Genomic DNA, 25,725 nt, shown 5'->3' with positions numbered 1-25,725 from the left:
AATCTTTTTAATATTAGCAATATTTTTTACTGCTTTTCATATTTTTTATCAAATTAATGTAGTCTTGGTAAGCACAGAAGTAATAACAAAAACATTCAAAGAAAAAGTATATTAATTATTCCAGAATTTTGCAGCATGGTGGCTCAGTGGTTACCACAGTCGCCTCACAGCAAAAAGGTTACTGGTTCGAGTGCCAGTAGGCATTTCTGTGTGGAGTTTGAATGTTCTCCTCATGTTCATGTGGGTTTCCTCCAGGTTCTCCCCACAAGTCCAAAGACATGCGGTATAGATGAATAGGATTAACTAAACTGGCCCTGGTGTATGAATGTATGGATGTTTCCCAGTACTGGTTTGCAGCTGTGTAAAACATATGACGAAATAGTTGCCGGTTCATTTCTCTGTGGTGACTCCTGATAAATAAGGGATTCAGCTGAAGGAACATGTATTAATGATTTCCAGAATTTTCAATGTCTGTGAATTGGCACTAAACAGAAAATTTGTGATACAATCATTATTTTTAAGCATGCCAAGATTCATTAGTTCAACAGTGTACCAAGCCACAAAAGAGGTATTGTAGAAGCCAAACTTAAAGTGTAATTATCTAAATGAAATGCACCAGTACTGTGTGCTAATGAGTGCCCTCCTCAGGGAGCAGCTCTGTTATTGGTGCTGAGTGGGTGGTACAGGCTAATTCCCAGAACAAGATGATACATCAGGAGGTAAAAACAAGCCTGGTGCAGAAGCACAAAATCACTAAATGGGTCTAGGAGGTGACAACCACATTGTGCCTTTCAGGATTCATCACTCGTGCTGATATGAGAGAGCGGCTCACCGATTTAGTCTGAGATCTTCATCAAGTGAAGTTCTGAGCTGCTCCACTAAAGAAAATGGAAAACCTTACGGTGAGTCAGAGATTTGTAGATTTTAAATGTGACCACTTTTTTTGTTTGCTTTGCTTTAAACAAAAATAAAGGCCAACTTTTAGACACAACATAAATCAGAGAGCATAAAAGACCTGTACCTGTGGTAAAACAATCATAATCAATGAAACTGAATGAGTTATAGTTGGACTTAAATAGTCAAATTTAGAAATTTTTGGTAAGTAGCTTTCGAACATTTTAGCCAAGTATACAAGTCGCAATATATTATTTTAACTGCAAAGCAATATCGCAACTTTGAAACAAATCAATATTCATGATGTTTTTTTTTTTTTTAATAAAAGTAATTATAAAAGTAAAGTAATTTAATAAAAAATAATTGTATGCATCTGAGTCAAAGATGAGATGTTCGGTTTCAATGTTTGCACTAAATTAAATTTACTAAAGTAACTAATTAACTAAATTTGGTAAATGTATAAATCATGTTATTGTAAATGTAGGTAAAGTGTTTAATTCAATGTTTCAAATGTCAAAATATGGCCAAAATAATATTCCACTGTCATTCAGACTTATACTGTGGATACGTTTATTTACACTAACATATTTCTACTTATCTGTTCTTCTAAAATCATACATCTTATAGTTTTTGAAATTATTAAATACTTGTTGTTGATAATAGATAAAATCTAGAGGCATAAAAGCCATTGAATGATTCTTGTTCTCAATATACCTGGCAAAATATTAATATTTTTTCAAGTTTAATTTTATGCTCACCAAGATCACATTTATTATTTTCATTATTATTATTATTATTATTATTATTTTCAAATTTTAAAAATTTTAAATATCATAATTATGATTTTAATTATTACTATTTACTACTATTACTATCATGCCTAAAGAAAACAATTTTCCGATTTAATATATTTCAAAATTATTCCGTATAAAAATCCTAATAATATGCTAAATTGGTGCTCAAGAATCGTTTTGCAGTGTATATGTGGATATAGTCACATTTGTGAATAGAGTTTGAATAAATGCATATAAAATGCATTTTTACTTTTTTTGCCTTTACTGTCACCAACTTAAACATTTTTGTAAAGTATCCCTGCAGAAAAATCCAGCCTTGTCTTAGCTGGAAAATGACAAGCTAAATCCAGCTAAAACCAGCTTGACCAGCCTGGTTTAAGCTGGACATAGCTGGTTTTGGCTGGGCTCCCAGCCTGGCTAGGCTGGTCAAGCTGGTTTTAGCTGGTCATCTCCCAGCCTGACCAGCTAAGACCAGGCTGGAAATGGCTGGAAACCAGCCTGGAAATGGCCAAAACCCCTCTAAAACCAGCCTGGTCGACCAGCTAAAACCAGCCAACCAGCCTAGGCTGGTTTAAGCTGTTTTTTTCAGCAGGGATAAGTAAATAAATAGTATTAAAGCAAAATAAATAATCCAAAAAGGTCTCATTTAACCCTCTAAGAAGGATTTGGTGTGTGTTTTTACCATCTCCTTTCTTCTCACCCTTATCATGAGCAGTCAGACAACTGGCGGGAGATCGTGAACAAAAAGCTCCACTTTCCACCAGAGCTGATCCTCGCCATTCAAGAGGGCAACATGGCCTGGGTGGACAGCCTGCTCTCCCTGGGTGACGGGATCATCCGTCAGCTGGACGAGTCTGAGGACCGGCTCTGGAGAGAAGCCTTGAACCTCTCCATCCGCCTGGGCAGCGAAGACATCATGACCTCCCTCCTTCTGGGCGTCAAGTTTGACTTCCGGCAGATTCACGAAGCTCTATTAGTGGCCGTCGACACCAACCAGCCAAGGTTTGTCAAACACCTCCTGGACCGGCTGGATCTGGAGAAAGGCAACAAGATGGACGTTCGCTCCTTCAGCATGGCAATCTTCGACCACTCCATTGACGATTCCCAGTTTGCTCCTGGAGTGACGCCACTAACGTTGGCCTGTCAGAAGGACTTGTATGAGATCGTGATGATGTTGACGCAGAGAGGCCATGACATTCCTTTGCCTCATGCCATTTCTTGCACATGCTTGGAGTGCAATAATGGACGTCAATACGACTTGCTCAAGTTCTCCCTGTCCCGTATAAATACATACAGAGGAATCGCCAGCCGTGCGTATTTGTCGATCACGTCTGAAGATGCCATGCTCAGCGCTTTCCACCTCAGCAAAGAGCTGCGCAAACTGTCGAAGAAAGAACCAGAGTTCAAGGTGAGCTCAGTATTCAGTGCATTAATTCACTGAACCCTTTACAAACATTGGTGTATTCAAAAAGAAAATAAAAGATAAAGATTTTTTGGTGACATGTTAAAGCTAATTTAAAATATTATATATTATTTAAACAATATTATATAAATATTAATAAGATGTCCCTGAAATTATTATTAGAAATCATTACTGGTTTTGGTGGTTTATAGTTGGTTTTTTGTGGAAACTATTAGAATTCGTTTCTATAGTTTGTATGTTTTTATTTTGTTTTTTTGTTAGCACAAAAGTACACTTAATAATAGCGTTTTAACCTTTTTTTATTATTGAAAGAAAAACAAGGTGAATTATTACATACAAGGATTTGATAAGACTTTTTTATACATTTTCCCCCCCATAAACAACCTCCCTCCCCTTCAAAAAAAAAAAAACAGACTAAAAAAATGAAATATAATAAATAAACAAATAATAAAAAAAATTACAATATATAAAAAAAGAAATAATAATAATAGTAACAAAAAAATTGTTAATACTAAATGAAATAAAATATTTGAATTGTCAGAATTTATATAGCACAATGAGGAAGTATTTTACAGTAATGTTTGCCCATCAAGATTGATTGCATTATCCTTATAAGTGTTAGGCCTTTTTCAAAGTATGAGATCACTGGATTTCACACTGTGTAAAAACGTTTAATAGATCCTCTAAGAGAGTATTTCATTTTATCCAATCTTCAAAACAGCATCATATCACTACACCAGAGTGAAACTTAAGGTGGTTTACTTGATTTCCAATCAAGCAATATTCTTCTCCGAGCCAAAAGACACGCTAAGGCATAAGCGTCTAGATAATTATTGGACATGACTGTATCTTGTTCAAGTACTCCAAAAATAGCCATTTCAAAGCTAGGCCTAATGTCTTTATTATATGCCTCGGACAGAATTTTAAATATAGTTGTCCAATAATCGAACAGTCTAGGGCATGCCCAAATCATAGGAGCTAAATCTGCTTTAGCAGAATGGCATCATTCGCATGTGTCACTTACATTTGTGTATATCTTGGAAAGTCTAGCCTTACTATTGTAAAGTCTGTGAAGGACCTTGAATTGAATCAAGCCTAAGCGAGTACAGGAGGTTGTTTCATTTACTTTCAGTAGCGCAATTTTCCAGGTTTTCTCTGAAATATGCACTCCCAAATCCTTTGACCATTCTGCATGGATTTTGTCTAGATTAATATTTATTATTGACATTAAAGTGTTATAGCGTTTTGGATCTTTTTTCCATATGATGTGGGAATGTGAGAAAGTACAAAGATTTTGGAATGAGATATGTGTCATCCTATCAAAAATTATTGAATATCCTGTACCATTGAATCCTTCTGTTCTATTACTGAGTGATGATTCTACATTGAACCTTACCAAGCTACAAAAAGCTGTTTGGCTGGCTGGCTTAACTTCTGCTAAAAAATTACTAGCCCAACATTGGCTGCCCCCACATAATTTGGACATGTACAAGTGGTTGGTACAACTTCAAGACATTATAATGTTGGAGTTATCCACGGCGCGAGTGAACTTGGTACAAATGAGTACATTACAGATCTGGACTTTAGCTGCTGACAAAATCTCCTTGTTTATTGCACAAAGAAATGATCAGGATCCAGAATGATTGCCTTGCTTTGTATAATTGATATTTGATACTGTATTATGTTTTTGTTTTTTTGTTAACTTCTATTTATTGTAAAGCCCAGTTTCAAGAGACCGCAGGGGAGGGGGGAGGGGGGAGGGGGGGGGGGGGTTGAATTGATATGTTTCATTATATAGGTTTTTCAGCCTGTATGTTTTGTTAACAATTAATAAAAAAAATAAATAAATAAATAAATAAATAAAAAAAAGAAAAAAAAAAGTGTTATAGTGTTTTAACCTTTGTTCACTGATGTTCAGCCTCAGTATCTGGCTCTGGAGGAGCTGTGTCAGGAGTTTGCAGTGGAACTTCTGGGAATGTGCCGGAATCAGAGTGAAGTTTCCACCATCCTCAACAGTGCTGAAGGGGACAGTGAGGATGAGGAGCTGGACGAACAGACCTTTGAGGAAGGCATTCCCAACCTCGCTCGCCTGCGTCTGGCTGTCAACTACAATCAGAAACAGGTATTGGTTTCAGCTTTAGTAACACTCGAAAAAAAAATATTGATTGGAATTACCAAGTTGTTTTAAGGTACAGTTGAAGTCAGAATTATTAGGCCCCCCTTTGATTTTTTTTTCTCTTTTTTAAATAGTTCCCAAATTAAATTTTCACAGTATGTCTGATAATATTTTTTCTTCTGGAGAAAGTCTAATTTGTTTTATTTTGACTATAATAAAAGAAGTTTTTTTGAAACACCATTTTAAGGACAAAATTATTAGCCTATTTAGGCAAAAAAAAATTTCCGATAGTCTACAGAACAAACCATCGTTATACAATAACTTGCCTAATTACCCTAACCTGCCCAGTCAACCCAATTAACCTAGTTAAGCCTTTAAATGTCACTTTAAGCTGAATAGAAGTGTCTTGAAAAATATCTAGTCAAATATTATTTACTGTCATCATGACAAAGATAAAATAAATTCGTTATTTAAGAATTTATTAAAACTGCTATGTTTAGAAATGTGTTAAAAAAATCTGCTCTCTGATAAACAGAAAATGGGGAAAAACATAAACAGGGGAGCTAATAATTCAGAAGGGGTAATAATTCTGACTTCAATTGTAAGTGGTTGCAAACTATTTATATCTGCTGAATTTCAAACAAAAACAATTAAGCTGAACATTACTAAATTGTCAGATCACGTAGTGTGTGACAACCCCCCATCCCCTTTGTCAATAATTCACATAGTGTTACGTAGTGTGAACACCACAGCGATTAAAATACACACAATCAAGTCATGTAGTGTGAACGTAACAGCCGATGTTTTAAGTCATGAAGTGTGAACTGGGCTTAAGGGGCCTTTATTGGCTGCCCATCTAAGAATCAATTTTAAAGTGTTTTTACTGTTATATAAATCCCTTCATAATCTACCCCAACCTATTTCTCAAAGCGGTTGCATTTTTGGCTCCATCATTATCTATTTTAAATCACTCCTTAAAACGTCCCTTTTTAGTTGGCTTTTTATTATTGCTTTATTAGTTCTTTCTACTGCTACATTTTTTTCAGTCATTTCTCTTATTTGTGTTTTTATATTCTGTCTTTTTATTTTACTTTGTCTTATGTACAGCACTTTGATCAGTCTTGTGACTGTTTTTAAATGTGCTCTATAAATAAATGCACTTGAACTAGAACGTTTTTATTAATATATTTTGCAGCAACTTACAAGCGTGAACATACAGCACATTAGGGCAACTTCATTTAAAATTTCTGTTTTTCAAATTTAGTCAATGAAGTTAAGGTTGGTGCTTTTTATAAATTTCATTTTAATTTGATTTTAAATTTCATTTTAATTTTATGGTTTCAGTAGTTATTCACTATACAGATTATTTTGCTTTATTAATTTAGTGTTTTTTGGTAATTTGGATAAATTATCATCAATTTTATAAGTTTATCAGTTTTAGCTAGTGTTATGTTGTTATTATTATTCTTATTATTATTTTATTTTATCTTATACTACTATTATTATTGTTACTTTTTTATATTATATTATTTGTATTAATTATTCATTCATTCATTTGCTTTTCGGCTTAGTTTATCTGGTGTCCCCACAACGGAATGAACCACCAACTTACCCAGCTGCAACCCATCACTAGGAAACATTTTTATAATCTTTCATTTTAAATTAGTTTCATATTGTCATAATAAATTAGATTGTGGCCGAAGCAATGGCGCAGTAGGTAGTGCTGTCGCCTCACAGCAAGAGGGTTGCTGGGTCGCTGGTTCGAGCCTCGGCTCAGTTGGCGTTAGACCGTAGTGTATGAGTGTGATTGTGTGTGGATGTTTCCCAGAGATGGGTTGTGTCTGGAAGGGCATCCGCTGCGTAAAAACCTGCTGGATAAGGTGGCGGTTCATTCCGCTGTGGCGACCCCGGATTAATAAAGGGACTAAGCCGACGAGAAAATGAATGAATAATAAATTAAATTGTAACATAAATTGTAATTGTAATGGTTAAATATAAAAAAATAATAACCATATTATATATTTGGTTTAGTTGGTAAAATGAAATGAAAATGAGTAATATTGTCTTGGCAAAAAAAATAATAATAAAATTTAGATTTATCTCCGATAACCCTGGTTCGTGTAAACATCTTTCAAAACTGCACAAAAATGACTAATTATTTTCGGAGGGTTGCCAAGGCATCATCATTACACAGATATTTTCCTTTTTTTATATATTTACTAAGTGAAAACATAACTGCAGTTTTAGTTAACTATAAAAAACGAGGTTCAGACCTCCACTGCCCACAAAGACTGATGGATTTGAGGAGAAACACAGGGCATGTGAGCACCATCTTTCAAAAACGCAGTAGTTTGACCCCTGCGTTGTGCCGTATGGGACGCCTGATTGATTGACAGTTGGCTGGGAGGCCTGACTGTTTGTTTTCATCTTCTAGTTTGTGACTCATCCCATCTGCCAGCAAGTGCTCTCCTCCATTTGGTGCGGGAGTCTGTCCGGCTGGAGGGGGAGCCGAACCACTTGGAAACTGCTGGTGTCTTTAGGGATTTTTCTGACCATGCCAGTCCTGTGCCTCATTTACTGGATCGCCCCAAAGTCTAAGGTACACTACTGGTGGCTATCAGGGTTAAGACCGTGTAAACATGACTCGAAAGTGATTTTAGGAAGCTATTGGCTCATTTAGACTATCATTTTGTTTACAAACGAGTAAAACTGATTATTTAATAATTGTATTGAGGTTTTCGGTTTGAATACATGCAAAACTGATTGTTTCATTAAGCTGAATAATAAAGATTTTCAGGTTTTTTGTTTTTTTTAAAATGAACATACTGGTTAAACAGGCGAGCTAATGATATGTATTCTGGTGGCTATGAGCATATTTAATTTACTGTATCAGTTTGCTTCTAAACTGGTAAAATGGGTTACTTTATCAAGCTGATTTATGGTGGTTATCAAACAATTCAAGTTTCAAGATTTTAAGTAAAGTGGTACAACTGTTTATTTCATCAAGCTAATGTTTGGTGATTACCATCTTCATTTTCAAGTTAAAGCATCTACACTGGTAAAACCGGACATTTTTCAAGGTAATTTCTGGAAGTTAGCATATTTAAGTTATAGGTTTGTTTGCCTATTGATATAATTGGCAATTTAATTAAGTTGTTTTTTTTTTAGTATTATCAGTGTAAATATCTTATCAGGTTTGCATATAAACGTATGTCAATGTGATTTTTGGTAGTTCAGGGTTTCTGCGGGTTTCACCAAATTAAATAAGACATTTTAAGACCATTATGAATTAATTTTTAGACTTGTACAGGGCTAAATACTAAGGATTTTTTTCTAATACCCCAGTTAGAAAAGATTTTTACTATCCCTAAAATGATTTACAATTTAAATACATTTAATAATACAATAATAATAATTTGGTTTTATTTTTTTTTTAATAATTTTTCAAATATATCCGTTCACAAACCCTATAACAACCCTCAACAGTTACCTAGAATAGAACATAGCTGTCAAGCTTTGTAGGACAACAGTATCTCCAGCAGAAAAGATGGCCAAAAATGCAGTTTAAAATTGTAAAGAAGTCTTTTTTTTTAAACTAATGAAGACAGCAAAAGTCAATGATTAATTGTCATTATTTAGCCTGACATGTTTACGGTTCCAAAATATTTTAAATCTTTCAAAAAAAAAAACACAGTCCAAAGACATGCGGTACAGGTGAATTGGGCAGGCTAAATTGTCTATAGTGTATGAGTGTGTGTGTGTGTGTGTGAATGTTTCCCCGTGATGGGTTGCGGCTGGAAGGGTATTCGCTGTTTAAAAATGTCCTGGGTAAGTTGGCGGTTCATTCCGCTGTGGCGACCCCGGATTAGTAAAGAGACTAAGCCGACAAGAAAATGAATGAATTAATGTTTTCAAGGGGGGAGGGTGTTGTTTTTTTTAACAAAGCATTTAAAAATATATATATTTTAGAGCATTGATTCATTCATTCATTCTCTTGTCGGCTTAGTTTTATTATTAATCTGGGGTCGCCACAGCGGAATGAACCACCAACTTATCCAGCAAGTTTTTACGCAGCGGATACTGTGAAACCGTGATATTTTTATCCAAGGTTATCATATCGTCAGAATCTTATACCGGCCCGTGTCTACTCAGCAGTAAATAAATGGAGAACTTTTAAGCAAATGTTACTGTAAGGAAAGTGATTAAATGCCATGTTTAAATAAAAGGTTAAGTTTTATTGAGATGGATTGTTGGTGATCTTATATTGGCCAGTATTGTTTCAGTATTGGTATATTGATCGATATTACCTATCGGTTGAACCAAGGATAATTAAGACCAATTTAAAGAGATTTAGGACCTACAACACACCATTTTATAGATTTAAGGCCTAAAATTTAGCTTTTGAGATTTAAGACTCTAAGACCTCGTTGTTAATACCCTGTTATCTGTTAAACGGGTTATTAGGTTAATTGCCACTAGTTATCAGGGTATTTTGGTTATTAGAGCCAGATAACATCATCATGACCAAAAAATAACTGCTAAGTCTGACAAGCCTAAAACACACACAAACAATTTAACTTAATCAAGACATTCAGCGGTACCGTACCGATCAGGATTGGAGGAGAAAAACTGAATGAAAGCCTAAATGGGCTCCATCTTGAAACTTAACATTAAAATGATGAGCATGCGTTTCCTTCACGGACTCGTCTCGAAGCTCATCCTCATACAACACAGCTGTTTTTTTATTGACCATTTAATTAACACTGACAAGCTAGTAGCTATAACGGAATTCATATAAAACTCGAGCAAAAACTTAACTGTTAACCAACAGCTGACGAAGCCTGTTAAAACTACTAGCTTTATTCAGCTGTAGTTAACCTATCCATGTAGGCTATGTATTACTATTTGACACTTTGACTTTGTTGTCAAATAGAAACACTACCTAAAAATAGTAACTTAATAGAAAATCAAAATTGTAATAATGTACCTGAATTTATAAAGACGGTGAAATGGCAGGCTTGTTCGTTTGAAAAACTAACCATCACTCTTTCGAGTCTCTTCGTCAATCCACCGATAAGAATGCGAGGATGGAGTAACTCAAGTACTCCACCAGGGGGCATTTTTTGTAATTTAAATGATCGATTAAATCTAGACAGTACGGCTGTAGACTTGCACAAGCTGCAAAAGTTTGGTGCACAATCAAACAAGGTGCGTGGACAAAATGCAAAAATGACAAAAGTGAACTCCAGCAACACTTGTAATAAAAGAAGAAAGTTTTATGAAATAAAATAAATGTCAATTTCAGCTTCAAAACCTTAGGGCACATAACACATCACATATAAACATATCCAATGGCTTCAAATATACATCTCCATCTTAGAACAGATTAGAAACAGCTGATAAACCAGACTCAAGTCCTCACCCCAACCAATCAGCAGGAACTAACTACACAAGTGATAATCAATCAAATGACATGATTCCACATCAAACACTCCCAGAAATAAAGTTACAAAATCTGAAGGTACCTTTTCAAAAGGTACATTTTTGCTCCTAACAGGTCCTTAAAGGTAAACAGTATTACATAAACACAAATGTGTACCTCACAGTGACTTAGAAGTACAAAAGTGAATTTTAAAGGTACAAAAGTGTATCCTAAAGGTACTAATGTCCACCTGTTTGGTACAAAAGTGTACTTTTTGAAAAGGTATCTAAGTGACAGATTTTGTACTATTATTTCATTATTTCTGAGAGTGAATCAAGACATAATCAATAATAATAATAAAAAAATAATCTTAATCTGTAATTAGATGGTCTAAGATATAGTTAAAGCCTTTGGAAATTTCTTTATGTGATGTGTTCTTGTGCCCCGAAAGACTTTTGAGCCGAAAAATATTGGCATTTATTTCATTCCAAGTGTTGCTAGAGATCTTTAATTTTTATCATATTTGCAGACTTGCACATGCAATCTCAGACACAATGCACTCAATAGTGACGTCACTGTGTGGGGTAGGGTTAGGTGTGGGATTAGGCGTATGCATCAAAAGCATTGCATGCAGCTCAGCTTGCAAGGTACTGAACAGTCTAAAGAAAAGTTATTTTATTTAATTCACAACCATAAATGGTTTGTCATAAAAGTAAAATATGTGTTAGGTAATGTAAGTTTCACCTTGTTAATGTACAAATGTGCTAAAAACTGACCCCAGCAGTTATTTTTCTGAAGGTTTTGGGTAAAAAAAAAAAAAAAGCTTTGTGACTGTTATGTATGCTTATCAGTGGTGGAAAGAGTACTGAAAAATCATACTCAAGTAAAAGTACCACTACTTGCCTAAAAATATAGGGCAAGTAGATTAAAAGTATCTGTTGTAAATATTACTCAGAATATGAGTAAAAAGTAGACCTTTCAAATGTACTCATGAGTAGTGAGTATTTTGCTGTATAAAGCTGATGCGTTTTCATGTAATTTGTGCATGTGTGTGTAAACGTAACATTCTGTAGTGCATTGAGTTATTGCCCAGCAGGCACACAACATCATTCATTCATTCATTCATTTTCTTGACGGCTTAGTCTCTTTATTAATCCGGGGTCGCCACAGCGGAACGAACCGACAACTTATCCAGCACATTTTTACACAGCGGATGCCCTTCCAGCCGCAACCCATCTCTGGGAAATCTCTGGGTATTTGTAATTAGTTACTTTGCACAACAATTATAAGCATCAGTGGTGTAATCTTTACACTAAAGTCCTAAATTGAAATTATACAACCATTTTAATTAAAAAGGTTCTTTGCCCTCCAAGGGTTTTAAATAGAACCATTTTTTTGGTTAAAAAAGTTATTGGCCAAACAGAAATTCTCATTTTTTTGTGTAAGTAAATAGACTTATTATATACTTGTAATAAAAAACAAACTAAATTAAAATGTAATGTGCATTTATATAGAGTATTACTTGTGTAATCATAATATGTTTAGTATTTTAATGTATAGTAATATAGTATCGCTTTTTCTGGCAGCTGGGTAAACTGCTAAAGGTTCCTGTGATTAAGTTCCTGTTGCACTCGGCATCATACATGTGGTTCCTCATCGCGCTCTTGACAGAGTCCATCTTCATGGAGATCTACCGAACTGAATTTGCCTCCCGAAATCAGAACATTCTCCATAACTCTCTCCATATGGTGTGGGTCGCAGGTAGTTGTGCTGCCAAATAAAAACAAAGTCATGAAAAATCTGTATACAGAGTGAGTAAGATGTCTGTTTTCTCTTTGTGCATTGCTAGGTTTCTTCTGGTTTGAGTGTAAGGAGGTCTGGATTGAGGGATTAAAGAGTTATTTTCTGGATTTATGGAATATTCTGGATATGATGGTGTTGAGTATGTATCTGGCTTCATTCACACTGCGCATTCTCATCATGCTGAAAGGATATTTCTTGTGTCAGGACTCCAGCACACAAGAGCTCTGTGACTACTTCACCAACACAGGTCTCACTTACAGGCTTTATTTAACCAACATGTCTATTTACTAGCCATAGAGTCCGTACATATGTTATATTTTCACATAGGTAAGTTAAAAAAAATTAATAATAATACTAGCAATTATTATTATTATTATTATTATTATTATTATTATATTAACAATAATATTTTGATTATAAATTGCTTATTAAATAGCCAATATTTAATAAAAAGATTAAATCTTAAAAATAATAACAATAATTATTAGATTAAATTATACTTCGTATTATTATTCTATTTTAAGCAAATACTATCATTAACATTAGCAATGCATCTTATTGCCATAATTATAAACGAAATAATATGATTTTCATTGAACAATAATAACACCAACATTGAAAATGACAATGTAATTCTGGTAGAATTATGACCATATGTTTCTGCCCAGTGCGAGAGAACTGGAGGCAGGAGGATCCTCAGCTGATTGCAGAGACTCTGTTTGCCGTGACCAGCATGTTGAGCTTTACTCGTCTCGCCTACATTCTGCCGGCCCACGAATCTCTGGGAACCCTGCAGATCTCCATGGGCAGGATGATCGATGACATGATGAGGTCAGATCCCAGGGTTTCATCTTTATGATTCTATGTCCAATATGCCTATATAAGCAGATCAGGAGGGATAAAATGGCCCTCATCAAATGTTTTTCTTGCTCCACAGGTTCATGTTCATCCTCATGATTATTGGAACAGCATTTCTGTGTGGAATAAACAACATATACGTCCCATATGTTATATCTCCACATCTTGGCAGGTGATTAATCACTTGTTTACATAGAAATTCACCCAGAAGATCAATCTTTTAGGAAAGACACTGCAAATTATATTAACAGTTATCACCATTATTCCTCAGTTGATTGATTACATTGAAAAAAAAATACACATTTTCTAAAATCTTAAAGGGAACCTATTATATAAAAATTTACTAACAGTTGTTTGGCAGCAGTGTGAATATACAGTTGAAGTCAGAATTATTAGCCCCCTTTTGATTTTTATTTTCTTTTTTAAATATTTCCCAAATGATGTTTAACAGAGCAATGAAATTTTCACAGTATGTCTGATAATATTTTTTCTTCTGGAGAAAGTCTTATTCGTTTTATTTCAGCAAGAATAAAAGCAGTTATTAATTTTTTAAAAACCATTTTTGGGACAAAATTATTAGCCCCTTTAAGCTTTTTTTTTTCGATAATCTACAGAGCAAACCATTGATATACAATAACTTGCCTAATTACCCTAACCTGCCTAGTTCACCTAATTAACCTAGTTAAGCCTTTAAATGTCACTTTAAGCTGTATAGAAGCGTCTTCAAAATATCAAGTTAAATTATTATTTACTGTCATCATGGCAAAGATAAAAATAAATCAATTATTAGAAATAAGTTTTTAAAACTATTATGCTTAAAAATGTGCTGAAACAATGTTCCCCCTTATTAAACAGAAATTTGGGGAAAAAATAAACAGGGGCGCTAATAATTCAGGGGGGCTGATAATTCTGACTTCAACTGTAGCAGCCTCTAACAGCAGATCATTATTAATTTTATTTTTATAATCAAACTTCATAAAAACAGCCTGCAGAAACACTTTGATTGACATTCTAACTTTGTACGTGTCATCAGAGGGGTAAAGTCCCGTCCATTTGTGATGATCTCTTCCTCATTAGTATTAGTGATGGGAAGTTCAGATTAATTTAATTACACAGAAAAAGGTCTTAGGTGACAGGTCAGACTAAATACAGTTCAAAACCCCTTATTTATGAGCAAAATAACATCGAGGACCATGATGTTGCCCAGGATGGCGCAGCCAGGGCCCCACCCTGAAGCCAGGCCTGGGCTTGGGCCTCGAATGCAATCGCTTTGGGAGCCGCAAGTGCCCGGTGCATTGTGGAACGAGTGTGGTCCAAGCTTAGAACCACAACAACCCAATCGTCAGGCACAGAATCTGGCTCTCAGGACATGGAATGTCACCTCACTGGGAGAGAAAGAGCCTAAGCCTAAGCTTGTGCGGGAGGGGGAATGGTACCAACTAGAGATGGTTGAGCTCACCTCCATGCACAGCTGGGGATCTGGAAATCAACATCTTGAGAAGGGCAAGACTTTCTTCTACTTTTAAGTTGCCCACAGTGAAAGACAGTTTTAAGTCGTTCGTGTTCATGTCCATATAAAAAGAGATGAGTCAAACCCAAGGACTCATGAAATACATATGACTGGCCTCTGTCTTTCAAGTGATGAACGAATTACTCAAACTTGAGAGATGAACTGATCAAATTTTTTTTCCGGCTCTGACTGAAAATGATTGGCTTCTGTCTTTCACATGATGAACGAACGACTTAAATCTAATAGAAGACTCAAAAAGAAACTAATCTTCTACTCCACTTGCACAAATGTGCGCATGCGCAAATGAACAAATCACTCCCTGAGTGGACTCATCGTTCTCGAGTCAAACAAAACATTAGTTCAAAATGAACGAATTGTTCAAAAACAACCCAACAATAATTAGTCTAAACAGCCCTGAGTGAGAAGCAGCAATCCGCCATTTAAGTTTTCACCTGCTGAAGATAATGTCAGCGATTATAAATGTGGACATTACAAATCAAAACTGTAGTCTCTATAGACTCCCAACTACTATAGAAACCGATAACATTAGTCTTGTTTTGAATCTGCCACTATGCTGATATATAGGCATTTGTAGCTCCACCCTCTTTTGAAAAGAGCACAGTCTCATTTGAATTTAAAGCGACAGTCACCAAAACGCCACAGTTTGGACCAAAGCCTAAAAAGGGCAGTTTCTCTTTAAATATGTAATTCATCCATTATTTATTAAAATATGCGATGATTTACATAAGTTTCTAGCACAACAAAGCATGAAAAATTTTTGTTTCACTTTTTGACATGATAAAGTCAATGGTTTTAACAGAAAGAATTGTTGGTGTCTTCTTTATAGGTCTACAATTTTCAAAATACTATGAACATCTAGACAAAAACATGTACAGAATCACAAATAGCAAATTACGCATGAAACAAAAAACTTTCAGAACAAAGATACGGTATGCAGAAAACTAAAGTTTGGTTACATGTGGATTTATGGCATTTTAGTGCCAGAATTTTATTTATTTATTTATTTATTTTTGAGAAAATGGCCTTAAAATTATCCATTGTAGAATTAAAACTTGTATAGACACAATAGGATAACGTTCAGCAAAGTGCAATTTATTCATAAACTAATTTCGAGAGGATCACGTGCCTATAATCAACACGGCTGGCTCCTTATTAGCTCCGTAATCAGCCCTATTAGATGATTACGGAAGCATTATAAACAACTTGAGTTTTTCACTCCAGTTATCTTCGTCTTGAAGCTCCCCCCTTTCCACCCCTTCATCCTCCCCCTTTTTCTGATCGGGTGACACGGTGGCCCAGTGGGTAGCACTGTTGCCTCACAGCAAGAACACCGCCAGTCCAATCTTTCGGGCCGGTCGATGTCTCTGTGCGGAGTTTGCATGTTCTCCCCGTGTTCGCGTGGGTTTCCCCCGGGTTCCCCGGTTTCCTCCCACCGTCCAAAAACATAAACCATAGCCAATCAACTAAAACAATTATCACCCAATACAACCTTAGTTTACACTTCTCACGGTGACAAGCAGGGGAGTTCTCAAGACCTACCTGACCTCGAACTCCCCTCTCGCCCTTCTAATGGGAGGGAACCCCGGGCTCGAGGATATTACGAGCTCAGGGCTCTCTCCCGGGACAGCATTCCAAATATGCTTTATTAATTGTCAGCTAAGTGTGAACTCTTGAAAGAAATGTATTTTGGGTGTGATAAGTCTCAAAGTTGTAGTCTCAAAGGAGTATAAAAAGTTTCCTGCAGTGTTCCATCTTAAATGCACATGTTGTTTGTATTTATTTTAGATTGAACGAGACGTTTAACTTCCTCTTCTGGACCATGTTTGGGATGGCGAACCAGGGATATGTGGACATGCCTGATTATGCTCTGGCTGAATTTGTGGGACGGATCTTCTATGGGATTTTCACACTGCTCATCGTCATAGTGCTGCTGAACATGCTTATTGCCATGATCTCCAATTCATTTCAGAGGATCGAGGTGGGCACCTGTTATAAGAATAAAACTTATAATAGATTCAGGGCTTACTGACTGCTCAATAGATAACCAATAGATTACCATGTTGTGAAACTGTATTGAGGAAAAGGCATGAGCAGTCATTATTGGAGTTGATGTTATTGCATATGCATAAGCAGGATTTTTTATTTTATTTATTTATTTATTTATTTATTTATTTATTTATTTATTTATTTATTAATTAATTATTATTTTTATTTTTTTGAGAGGCAAAATTTATTGGAGGAAAGTTTAAATAAGTTATGCAACCATGCAGTGTATTGTTCTTTCTAGGTTCATTAAAGTCACAAAATCCATTTAAAGTCACTTAATCCATTTTGCTCTTATTGTTTAAATTACAGTATATCCACAATATTGTCATTGACTGCTTGTCTGCGACCAGATTTGCACCGGTTTCTGCGCTGCTCTGGACATTACAAAAGCTGCTGTGTCTTTTTGTTGTTGTTGTTGTTGTTGTTGTTTTGGGGGGTAGGCTCATTTTTAGTAGATCACTTTAGAATCTTTTCTCTCCCATCAGTAATTCTGGCACATGAAGTCTTAACAGATTTATTCAGTTTATGAATTTATATTACAGTGTTGTTAGTTTTAGTATTATTTATATAAAAACATGAGAATAAAAAATGTCTTTAATTTAAATTTAAAATGTTAGTTGAATTTTTTTATATTTATTTGTTTCAATAAGATTTTTTTTAATCGATCTTTCAGTGGATTTACAATTATAGCTAACCTAAAAAAACACTATTTAAACTTCCATTCAAAAGTCCAGGATCTGCCTTTTTGTTTAGTTTTTGCTTTTATGTATTATTATTTTTAGTATTATTATTATTCTTTTAGAAAAGCATGTATTTCAAAGTATTACAAATGTAAAAAAGTTCAGCGTTTTTCCCAGCCTCTTTTGTTTATGTTCAGTTATTTCACCTTAAAAGCTATGGAAAAAATGTATTCATCACTATAAAAGTAACATTTCTGAGCCCAAACACAAGAGTCATAGAAAACTGCTAATTTTACAAGAAAATATCAAGCGGCATTTAGAGGTTTTTGCATCTAAACTCTAGTGTATCTGTGAAGTTTCAGCTCAAAATGCCACACAAAATGTTTTAAAACTCTTTGAAACTGTCCCTTTTAGGCTTTGATTCAATGAGGGAGGGATTGTCACTAATAGGCGGGGCTTTCCCGCTTGATGACACGTACAAAGGAAGAATGTCAATCAAAGTGTTTCTGAATGTTTTTATGAAGTGTGATTGTAAAAAAAAATTTATATTAGTTTTTACTATTAGAGGCTGGCTATATTCGCACTGCTGCCACACAACTGCCCCTTATAAAAGAGACTTTTGCATAATAGCTAAATAAATACAGTTTTACAGAACTTTCTACACATAAGATATGTCCTGTATGTCAGTGGTTGCCAACCTTTTTTTTGGCTGAGACCTGTTTTTCCCTGGAAAATATTGTAAGGCCCCCTCCACATTTAATTATATTGCTCAAATAAGTTTGCAGTAGGTATTTTTCAAACAAACTGTGCTTATTACTATATCTAGATATGTTCATGCACAAATAATAGTCTAATATAAAATATAAAGTCAATAGCCCATATGTATTGGGTACACCTTGCGCTATTTGGTCTGCAAATGTCTAATTCAGAGGTCACCAATCTCTGTCCTGGAGGGCCGGTGTCCCTGCAGGGTTTAGTTCCAACTTGCCTCAACACACCTGCCTGGATGTTTCAAGTATACCTAGTAAGACCTTGATTAGCTTGTTCAGGTGTGTTTGGTTAGGGTTGGAGCTAAAATCTGCAGCACACCGGCCCCCCAGAAACAAGTTTGGTGACCACTGGTCTAATTGATTGGGATGGCCTCATGCATTCGAGAACAAGAACTTTGGGGCAGACAATGGAATAAAACCATAGTTCAGTAAACTATCTTGGCATTTCCAGTATTGCTAGCAATGTGAAGCGAAATGTTTGAAGCTTCCTCACCTGGGTCCAGTATGCTTGAGTCATTACTATTAGCTACTGAAGGCGAATGAGTGAGACTTTAGTGATCAGTGAGTCTGTTTTGTGGAGGGCCAATTACAAAGTTGTAAATTTCCTGCATTTCGTGTTTCCAGTATTGCTAGCAATGTGAAACGAAATGTTTGAAGCTTCCTCACCTGGGTCCAGTATGCTTGGGTCATAACTATTAGCTACTGAAGGCGAATGAGTGAATGAGTGAGACTTTAGTGATCAGTGAGTCTGTTCTGTGGAGGGCCAATTACAAACCCCCCCCCCCCCCCCCCCCCCCCCCCCCCCTTAACCAATGCTGTGTCAAATAATGTCTGTTTCTGACAGGATGATGCAGATGTCGAATGGAAGTTTGCGCGATCTAAACTCTACCTCAGCTACTTCAGAGAGGGTCTCACAATGCCAGTTCCCTTTAATATCATCCCCTCTCCAAAGGCTTTCTTTTACATCTTGAGGTAAGAAAAACTCAAGAGGCAACAACTAACAAACCCTCTAGTGACCCTTTATGGCCTTCTCATCCAATCTCATTCTCATTTTTTTGTGTAGAGGCATCTTCCAAAAGATCTGCTGCTGCTGCCAGAAGAAAGCTCCAGAATATCCTCCTATCACATCAGTGGTGAGCATCTGAAGGGGCTTCTGTCTCGAAATGCACCATCACTCTTGCTTCATTTTAGCTGATGATGTGTTTTTTTTTTTCTTTTTCTTTTAGTCTAGTAATGCCATGAATAGTGGTGGAGGTCAAGGTGAGGGCAGAGTGCCATACCGCCTGCAGGTCACCAAAGCTCTAGTGCACCGCTACATTGAAGCCGCACGCAGAGAGTTTGAGGAGAGCACGCGGAAAGGTAGGTCATATTCTCCTCTTCTCTGGGTAATTATCCAAAAATTTTAAAAGATAAATAAATAAAAAAAGCAAGCAGTATTACAAAAAACTGCCATAGTGGATAGGATCTCATTTATGGCAAAAGTATTGTTTTCCTGAATCAAAAAAATAAGGAACCTACTTTATATTAAGTGTTCAGAACTATTATGTACATTTATTCATTTTCCTTCAGCTTAGTCCCTTTATGCATCAGAGGTCACCACAGCGGAATGAACCACCAAATCTTCCAGCATATGTTTTACACAGCGGATACCCTTCCAGCTGCAACCTAGAACTGGGAAACATCCATACACACACTGCGGCCAATTTAGTTTATTCAAATTCACCTACTGTATACCGCATGCCTTTGGACTGTGGGGAAAACAGCCAGGACTCGAACCAGTGACCTTCTTGCTGTGAGGTGACAGTGCTAACCACTGAGTCACCGTATCACCCTATGCACATACTGTACATTAAAATATAAATACACTGTACTGTGTTCACGATGTATTGCAGAACACTTCTTGTGCTCTTGAGGTGGGATACAGGTAGGGTTAGGGACAGGTTTGGTGGTGTGGATAGGTTTAAGGGTGGGTTAAGGTTAAAGGAATAGTCATCTGTGTAAATACACATCTAGTTACATAAATTAATTACAAATGTAACTACATGCATGCATTTAATCAAACATAAGTGCAATGTAAAAACATGCTTTTAGAGGATAAGTACATTATTATCAATTATTAATTTCAGTGCAAGTACATAATAGTTAAGGTCACTTATAAGGTGGGACCAAAAATAATGTGTAAATTAAATTTTGTAAATGTGTGTAAACTTAAAACACTCAAAAATGAAAACTAAATGCAGAAAACAAAACATTGAGCATGCATGTTGAAAAATAGTGTCTTGTTTTCTTTATGTTTTCATTTTTTTTTAGTTTTCTTACTGTAGTACTCCTAAATAAAGCACTTTGGTCAACTTCAGTTGTTTTTAAATGTGCTTTATAAATAAATATTGAATTAAATTGATAACGGGCATAAATGGAAAACACGTTTAACATGACATTGCACAAAACTGAAATCTGATTTTTTTTTTCATATTGCAAACAAACTTCGTTTTTACGGATATTTATTTTTTGCATGCTTATGGTCTTTACCCTTTTACTTTGTTTCCACTTTCTAAATCACAATTAGCTTCAGCATTATCATTGTTTTTTTAGTTGCTCCTCTAGTCAATCAGCCGAATGGGAGTCGACATCAAATTTTATCCCTTTAAGTGTGGACAAATACTGTATTAAATGGAAGCCTGTTGTTATGGACTGTATTTCTGCCACATGAAGAAAAAAAAAAAACAAGTCTATGACTTAGAAAACCGTAAATGCATGGCGTTGCATTCTCCACCTAGTCAACCTACCTAAAAACTTCAACTTTGCCAAGTCATCCAGGTCCGCGCTGTTACAACTCAGCTTTCTAGAACTTTCACCGTTTTCTTTAGCTTATCTGTATTATCCTCGATTTTGCTAATTCGATGTTCAGCCTCTGCTAATCTGCCTCCAAATTCTGAGATTTTCTTTTAATTCCTTGAATAGCATTCAGATTGTCTTTAAATTGAGATGTGAAAAAGTGTTTCATATCTGCGAGAGCCTTCATCACCTCGTTCTCCTCGTTGTTCATTGTAGCATCACTTGTTAGCTTAGCGCTACTGTTATCTTTGTCGCCGTCAGGATTTTTCTCAGCTGTATCTGGATTCTTTGTTGTAAATCTTCAATTTGCCATGGCGAAGCAAATTTCTTTGTGACCATGGTTAAACTCGGAGGCTGTTTCTGTCCTAAAGTTCAAAATCTGGCCGTCTGTGGTAGAACGTTGAGTTGTATGTCTGTCTAGCTCGTCGCCTTGTTAGAACCCCCAACAGATAAAGCTTTGAGATGAAAAGTTGAAATTATGAACTAGTAAGTCAAAATTATGACCTGAGATACGAGTGATGTGAGAAAGTGTGCCACAATAACGTATTTGAGGTTGGCAAAAGTTACACAGCGCCCTCTAGAGGATATGTGAAAATAAAAACTGCAAGATGACGTTGCCCCCGGGACATATTTCTCGGATCTCAAAAATGCAGCCCTGGGCACATAACTGCATTGAGCCTGGGTTGGACAGAACAGTGCATGGCATTTTACTAATTAAATAAAAAAAAGTTAACAAAAAACAAGTGGACCTCAAGTTTTCAAAACGATTTCAAATGCATGTTCTGTGCAATCATACATACTGTTCTTACATTATCATTATGACTACTATGTTACTGAAAGCCATTCATTTATTAGAAAATGAAGATTATTTTCTAATAATGTAACGAACCAGAGAGCGTTAAGCCAAGGTCACACTGCACTTTTCACGCCATAGAGTTCCATTTATTTGCATGCGAAGGCAACAGACTGGAAACGAAAGCTTGTGTGACAATTTTTACAATTCATTGCGTTGTAAAGCTTGGTAAACTCTGATCTGCAAAATCGCATCATGTGCCTGTGTGAGGCCAATCAAAGATCAAAACATGACCTCTCTGTAAAGAAATTTTAAATATGGACCAATCGCTCCTTTTTTTAATGCGTAATCATCTTGTTTAATCTGGCCCCTTTTTTAAGCGCTGTACGACAGAATTTTGCAAGCACAAGCTATAGTGTGACTGTGGTATTATTCTGCTTCTAATATGATTAACACACATTTGGTCAAGCTTTTGTCGTCAAACAGCTCATTGCGTTTCTTACACATCTCATCCAAAGCTGTTCTCTTGTGTTCTGATTTGATGTTTAACTGCAGTACGCTGAGCTATCACACATTTTTTCAATTAAATTGATTTTTGAGCAATTACGGTAGGATGGCTAAAAGAATAAGAGGGCAGTGGGTGCACATTGTATTTTTAAATGGTTGTTTTAACGCAACTATTTTTATTAGGATGTATTTTAGGATTTAGGATTGTTTAATGTGTATGTTATATGTTGTCTTGTGGGTGTCTATGAAGAGCAGAACTTTTTTTTTTTTTTTTTTTATACAACAAATCTCTTTTAAGGGAGACAATAAATTTGACCTTGAAATCATTCAGCATGATATGAACGTAAAATAATCGTGTACTGATTAATGTGAAACTTTATCTTGATCAAGACCTGCCGGGAGCTACTTCAGCTCAACAATCAACTGACAATAATTGCATACCTTAAAATGTTCACCAGCCAATCAGAATCAAGATTTCGGTAGCTCCATAAGCTGCTCTTCTAAACACTTCTGTTGTTTCTGCACTAACTGTTATTGGTGTGTCGCTCAGATGTCGGGAACAGAATCACCGAGCTGAATAAAGTTGTGGGCCGACTGCACACCGAGATGAAGGACTTCCAGCAGAAGTTGAAGTGGCAGAACAAAGGTGAACCAGACCAGGCCAACATCCTGGGCAAATACATCAAGGGGGCCAAGAACAATTTCCGGGACTTTGACAAGAATGAGGCGATGGGGTGCGAAAATGTCGGTCTGCGCTTCAGCACTCACCCTGAGGAAGAGAAGAGTAAAGCAGATGAGGACGTCCTGATGGAGGAGGAGGAGCCAGAGAGCCCTGTGGAGATCCACCCTGGAGAACAGAGCACCGCTCAAACTGCTGATGAGTAAGGAACAAACAATGCACAGCCATTCCTGAAAAACAAGCTATTCATAATTTATTAGATACATTTGGGTTTTCAACCAGGTATAATTTTAAGATCATCATGTTTTAGAACAGGAGTCACCAATTGTGTTCCTGGAGATCTACCTTCGAGCAGATTTCAGACCAAACACACCTGCCTGTAATTATCAAGTGCAACTTCAGGTCCTAGCTAATGGGGTAAATCAGGGGTGTCCAAACTCGGTCCTGGAGGGCCGGTGTCCTGCATATTATAGTTCCAACCCCAATTAAATAACCTGAACCAGCTAATAAGCTCTCTCTAGGTATACTAGAAACTTCCAGGGAGGCGTGTTGAAGGAAGTTGGAGCTAAACTATGTATGACACCCGCCCTCCAGGACAGAGTTTGGACACCCCTGGGATATATGCACAGCTAGTGTTTTTCAGCCAATGATAAACTTTCAGTGAAAGCTTAATGTGACTATTTTCAATTTCATAAGGTTCCCTTTACAGCTTCATATGTAAATGGCGGTGTTGTAACGTAATTACAATACATTCAGTTAAATAGATTTAAGAACTATTAGTTTAGTTGTTCAGTCGTAAAACGAGATGACCGCTGTAACCGCTAGCGCCATTAGGATCAGCAAGCGAGTGCAGAAACTCACAGTGCTTCTTGTCTGGTCTGAGACCCACTTCATATAATACAGGGGTGTCCAAACCTTTTGGGCCGAGGGCCAGATGCAAAAAAACAAACGTTGTCGCGAGCCAAATTTTACATACATCACACAGAAATGCGTATATATATATATATATATATATATATATATATATATATATATATATATATATATATATATATATATATATATATATATATATATATATATAAATACAGTTGAAGTCAGAATTGTTAGCCCCCCTAAATTATTAGCCCCTGTTTATTTTTTCCCCAATTTCTGTTTAACGGAGAGAAGATTTTTTTCCACACATTTCTAAACATATTAGTTTTAGGAACTCATTTCTAATAACTGATTTATTTTATCTTTGCCATAATGACAGTAAATAATATTTGACTAGATATTTTTAAGACACTTCTATACAGCTTAAAGTGACATTTAAAGGCTTAACTAGGTTAATCAAGTTAACTAGTCAAGTTAAGGTAATTAGGCAAGTTATTTTATAACAATGGTTTGTTCTGAAGACTTAAGGGGCTAATAATTTTGACCTTAAAATGGTTCATAAAAAAATTTAAACCGCTTTTTATTCTAGCCGAAATAAAACAAAAGTCTTTGTCCAAAAGAAAAAATATTATCAGACATACTGTAAAAATGTCCTTGCTCTGTTAAACATCATTTGGGAAATATTTAAAAAAGAAGAAATAAATCAAAGAGGGGCTAATAATTCAGATTTCAACTGTGTGTAGACAGACAGACAGACAGACAGACAGACAGACAGACAGACAGACAGACAGACAGACAGACAGACAGACAGATAGATAGATAGATAGATAGATAGATAGATAGATAGATAGATAGATAGATAGATAATAACAAGAACTGCTGCTTAATTGAATGCATGAAATAGCGACACCCGGTGGTTATTTATTGAATTACGTTCATTTTTGTATAGCGGGCCAGATTCTATTGATATTTATAAAAAGCCTCGCGGGCCGCCACAAAACTGATTGCGGGCCGTAGATGGCCCGCGGGCCGTAGTTTGGACACGCCTGATATAATATATCTATCAGGCAGTGAAACGCTGATTTTAAAAGAAATCAGACCTTAGACATGATGATTTTACAATGTAAAATACAAAGACACACCAAGTTCACTGGAAGCGTTGAAGGTTGCTTACTGAAAATGCAAGCAACCTTCCATGTGCATATACCCCATTGGTTGTGCGTGAGATCAGGGTTGGAGCTGAGCAATTCAAGCGTTATGGATTTGACATTTGCAGTAAAAACTCAAAAACATAAATGCACAGAGAAAATATACAGTAGTCAACATTTGAAGTGGATCATCACTATAAGGCTTGAAGCTAAGCTGCTATTCTGAACTAATAGTCGGAAACAGAAAGCAGCTGAAGGATAGCGTGTTTAAATCCATTATTTATCTGACTCCATTGTAATTAATCTGATTCCATTAAAGTTGTTATCATCATTGATAAAGAGAAAGAATCTCAAAGCTTAAAGCAGGCAAAGTTATTTATTAAGTTACATGCTTAAATATACAGACAGTAGAATGAAACAAACTAGCATACTGTAAAAAGAAATTAGCTGTAACATGTGCACTGCTGAGCAACAAAGACAGTGAAACTGCCTTTGTTAGCATATGAGGCTACGCACCCGTGTGCAGGAGATGCAGAGTAAAAGCCATTCT

The 25,725-nt window shown here is 36.0% G+C and overlaps 1 protein-coding gene across 1 annotated transcript; it reads left to right on the top strand.

Annotated features, from left to right (window-relative positions):
• The first annotated feature begins 795 nt into the window (after window positions 1-795).
• On the top strand, window positions 796-23,490 carry trpc2a (transient receptor potential cation channel subfamily C member 2a). Its single transcript, XM_017351234.4, has 13 exons — window positions 796-902; window positions 2,404-3,096; window positions 5,030-5,233; window positions 7,662-7,826; window positions 12,236-12,410; window positions 12,499-12,699; window positions 13,121-13,283; window positions 13,390-13,482; window positions 16,627-16,819; window positions 19,182-19,309; window positions 19,401-19,470; window positions 19,564-19,696; window positions 23,023-23,490. The coding sequence occupies exons 1-13, from the start codon at window positions 888-890 to the stop codon at window positions 23,355-23,357; spliced, it is 2,568 nt and encodes an 855-aa protein (XP_017206723.1). The 5' UTR covers window positions 796-887; the 3' UTR covers window positions 23,358-23,490.
• The last annotated feature ends 2,235 nt before the right edge of the window (window positions 23,491-25,725 follow it).

This window comes from Danio rerio, chromosome 15 (genome assembly GCF_049306965.1).
Source record: "Danio rerio strain Tuebingen ecotype United States chromosome 15, GRCz12tu, whole genome shotgun sequence".
NCBI lineage: Eukaryota > Metazoa > Chordata > Actinopteri > Cypriniformes > Danionidae > Danio > Danio rerio.
Note: the sequence above shows the minus strand (reverse complement) of the source record. Positions and strands in the feature narration are given on the sequence as shown.

Bases quoted from the DNA above. Each gene is read 5' to 3' on its own strand.
- trpc2a (XM_017351234.4), top strand. The intron at 3,097-5,029 runs GTGAGCTCAGTA...ACTGATGTTCAG, and splicing joins AGAAAGAACCAGAGTTCAAG to CCTCAGTATCTGGCTCTGGA. The intron at 19,697-23,022 runs GTAGGTCATATT...TGTGTCGCTCAG, and splicing joins TGAGGAGAGCACGCGGAAAG to ATGTCGGGAACAGAATCACC.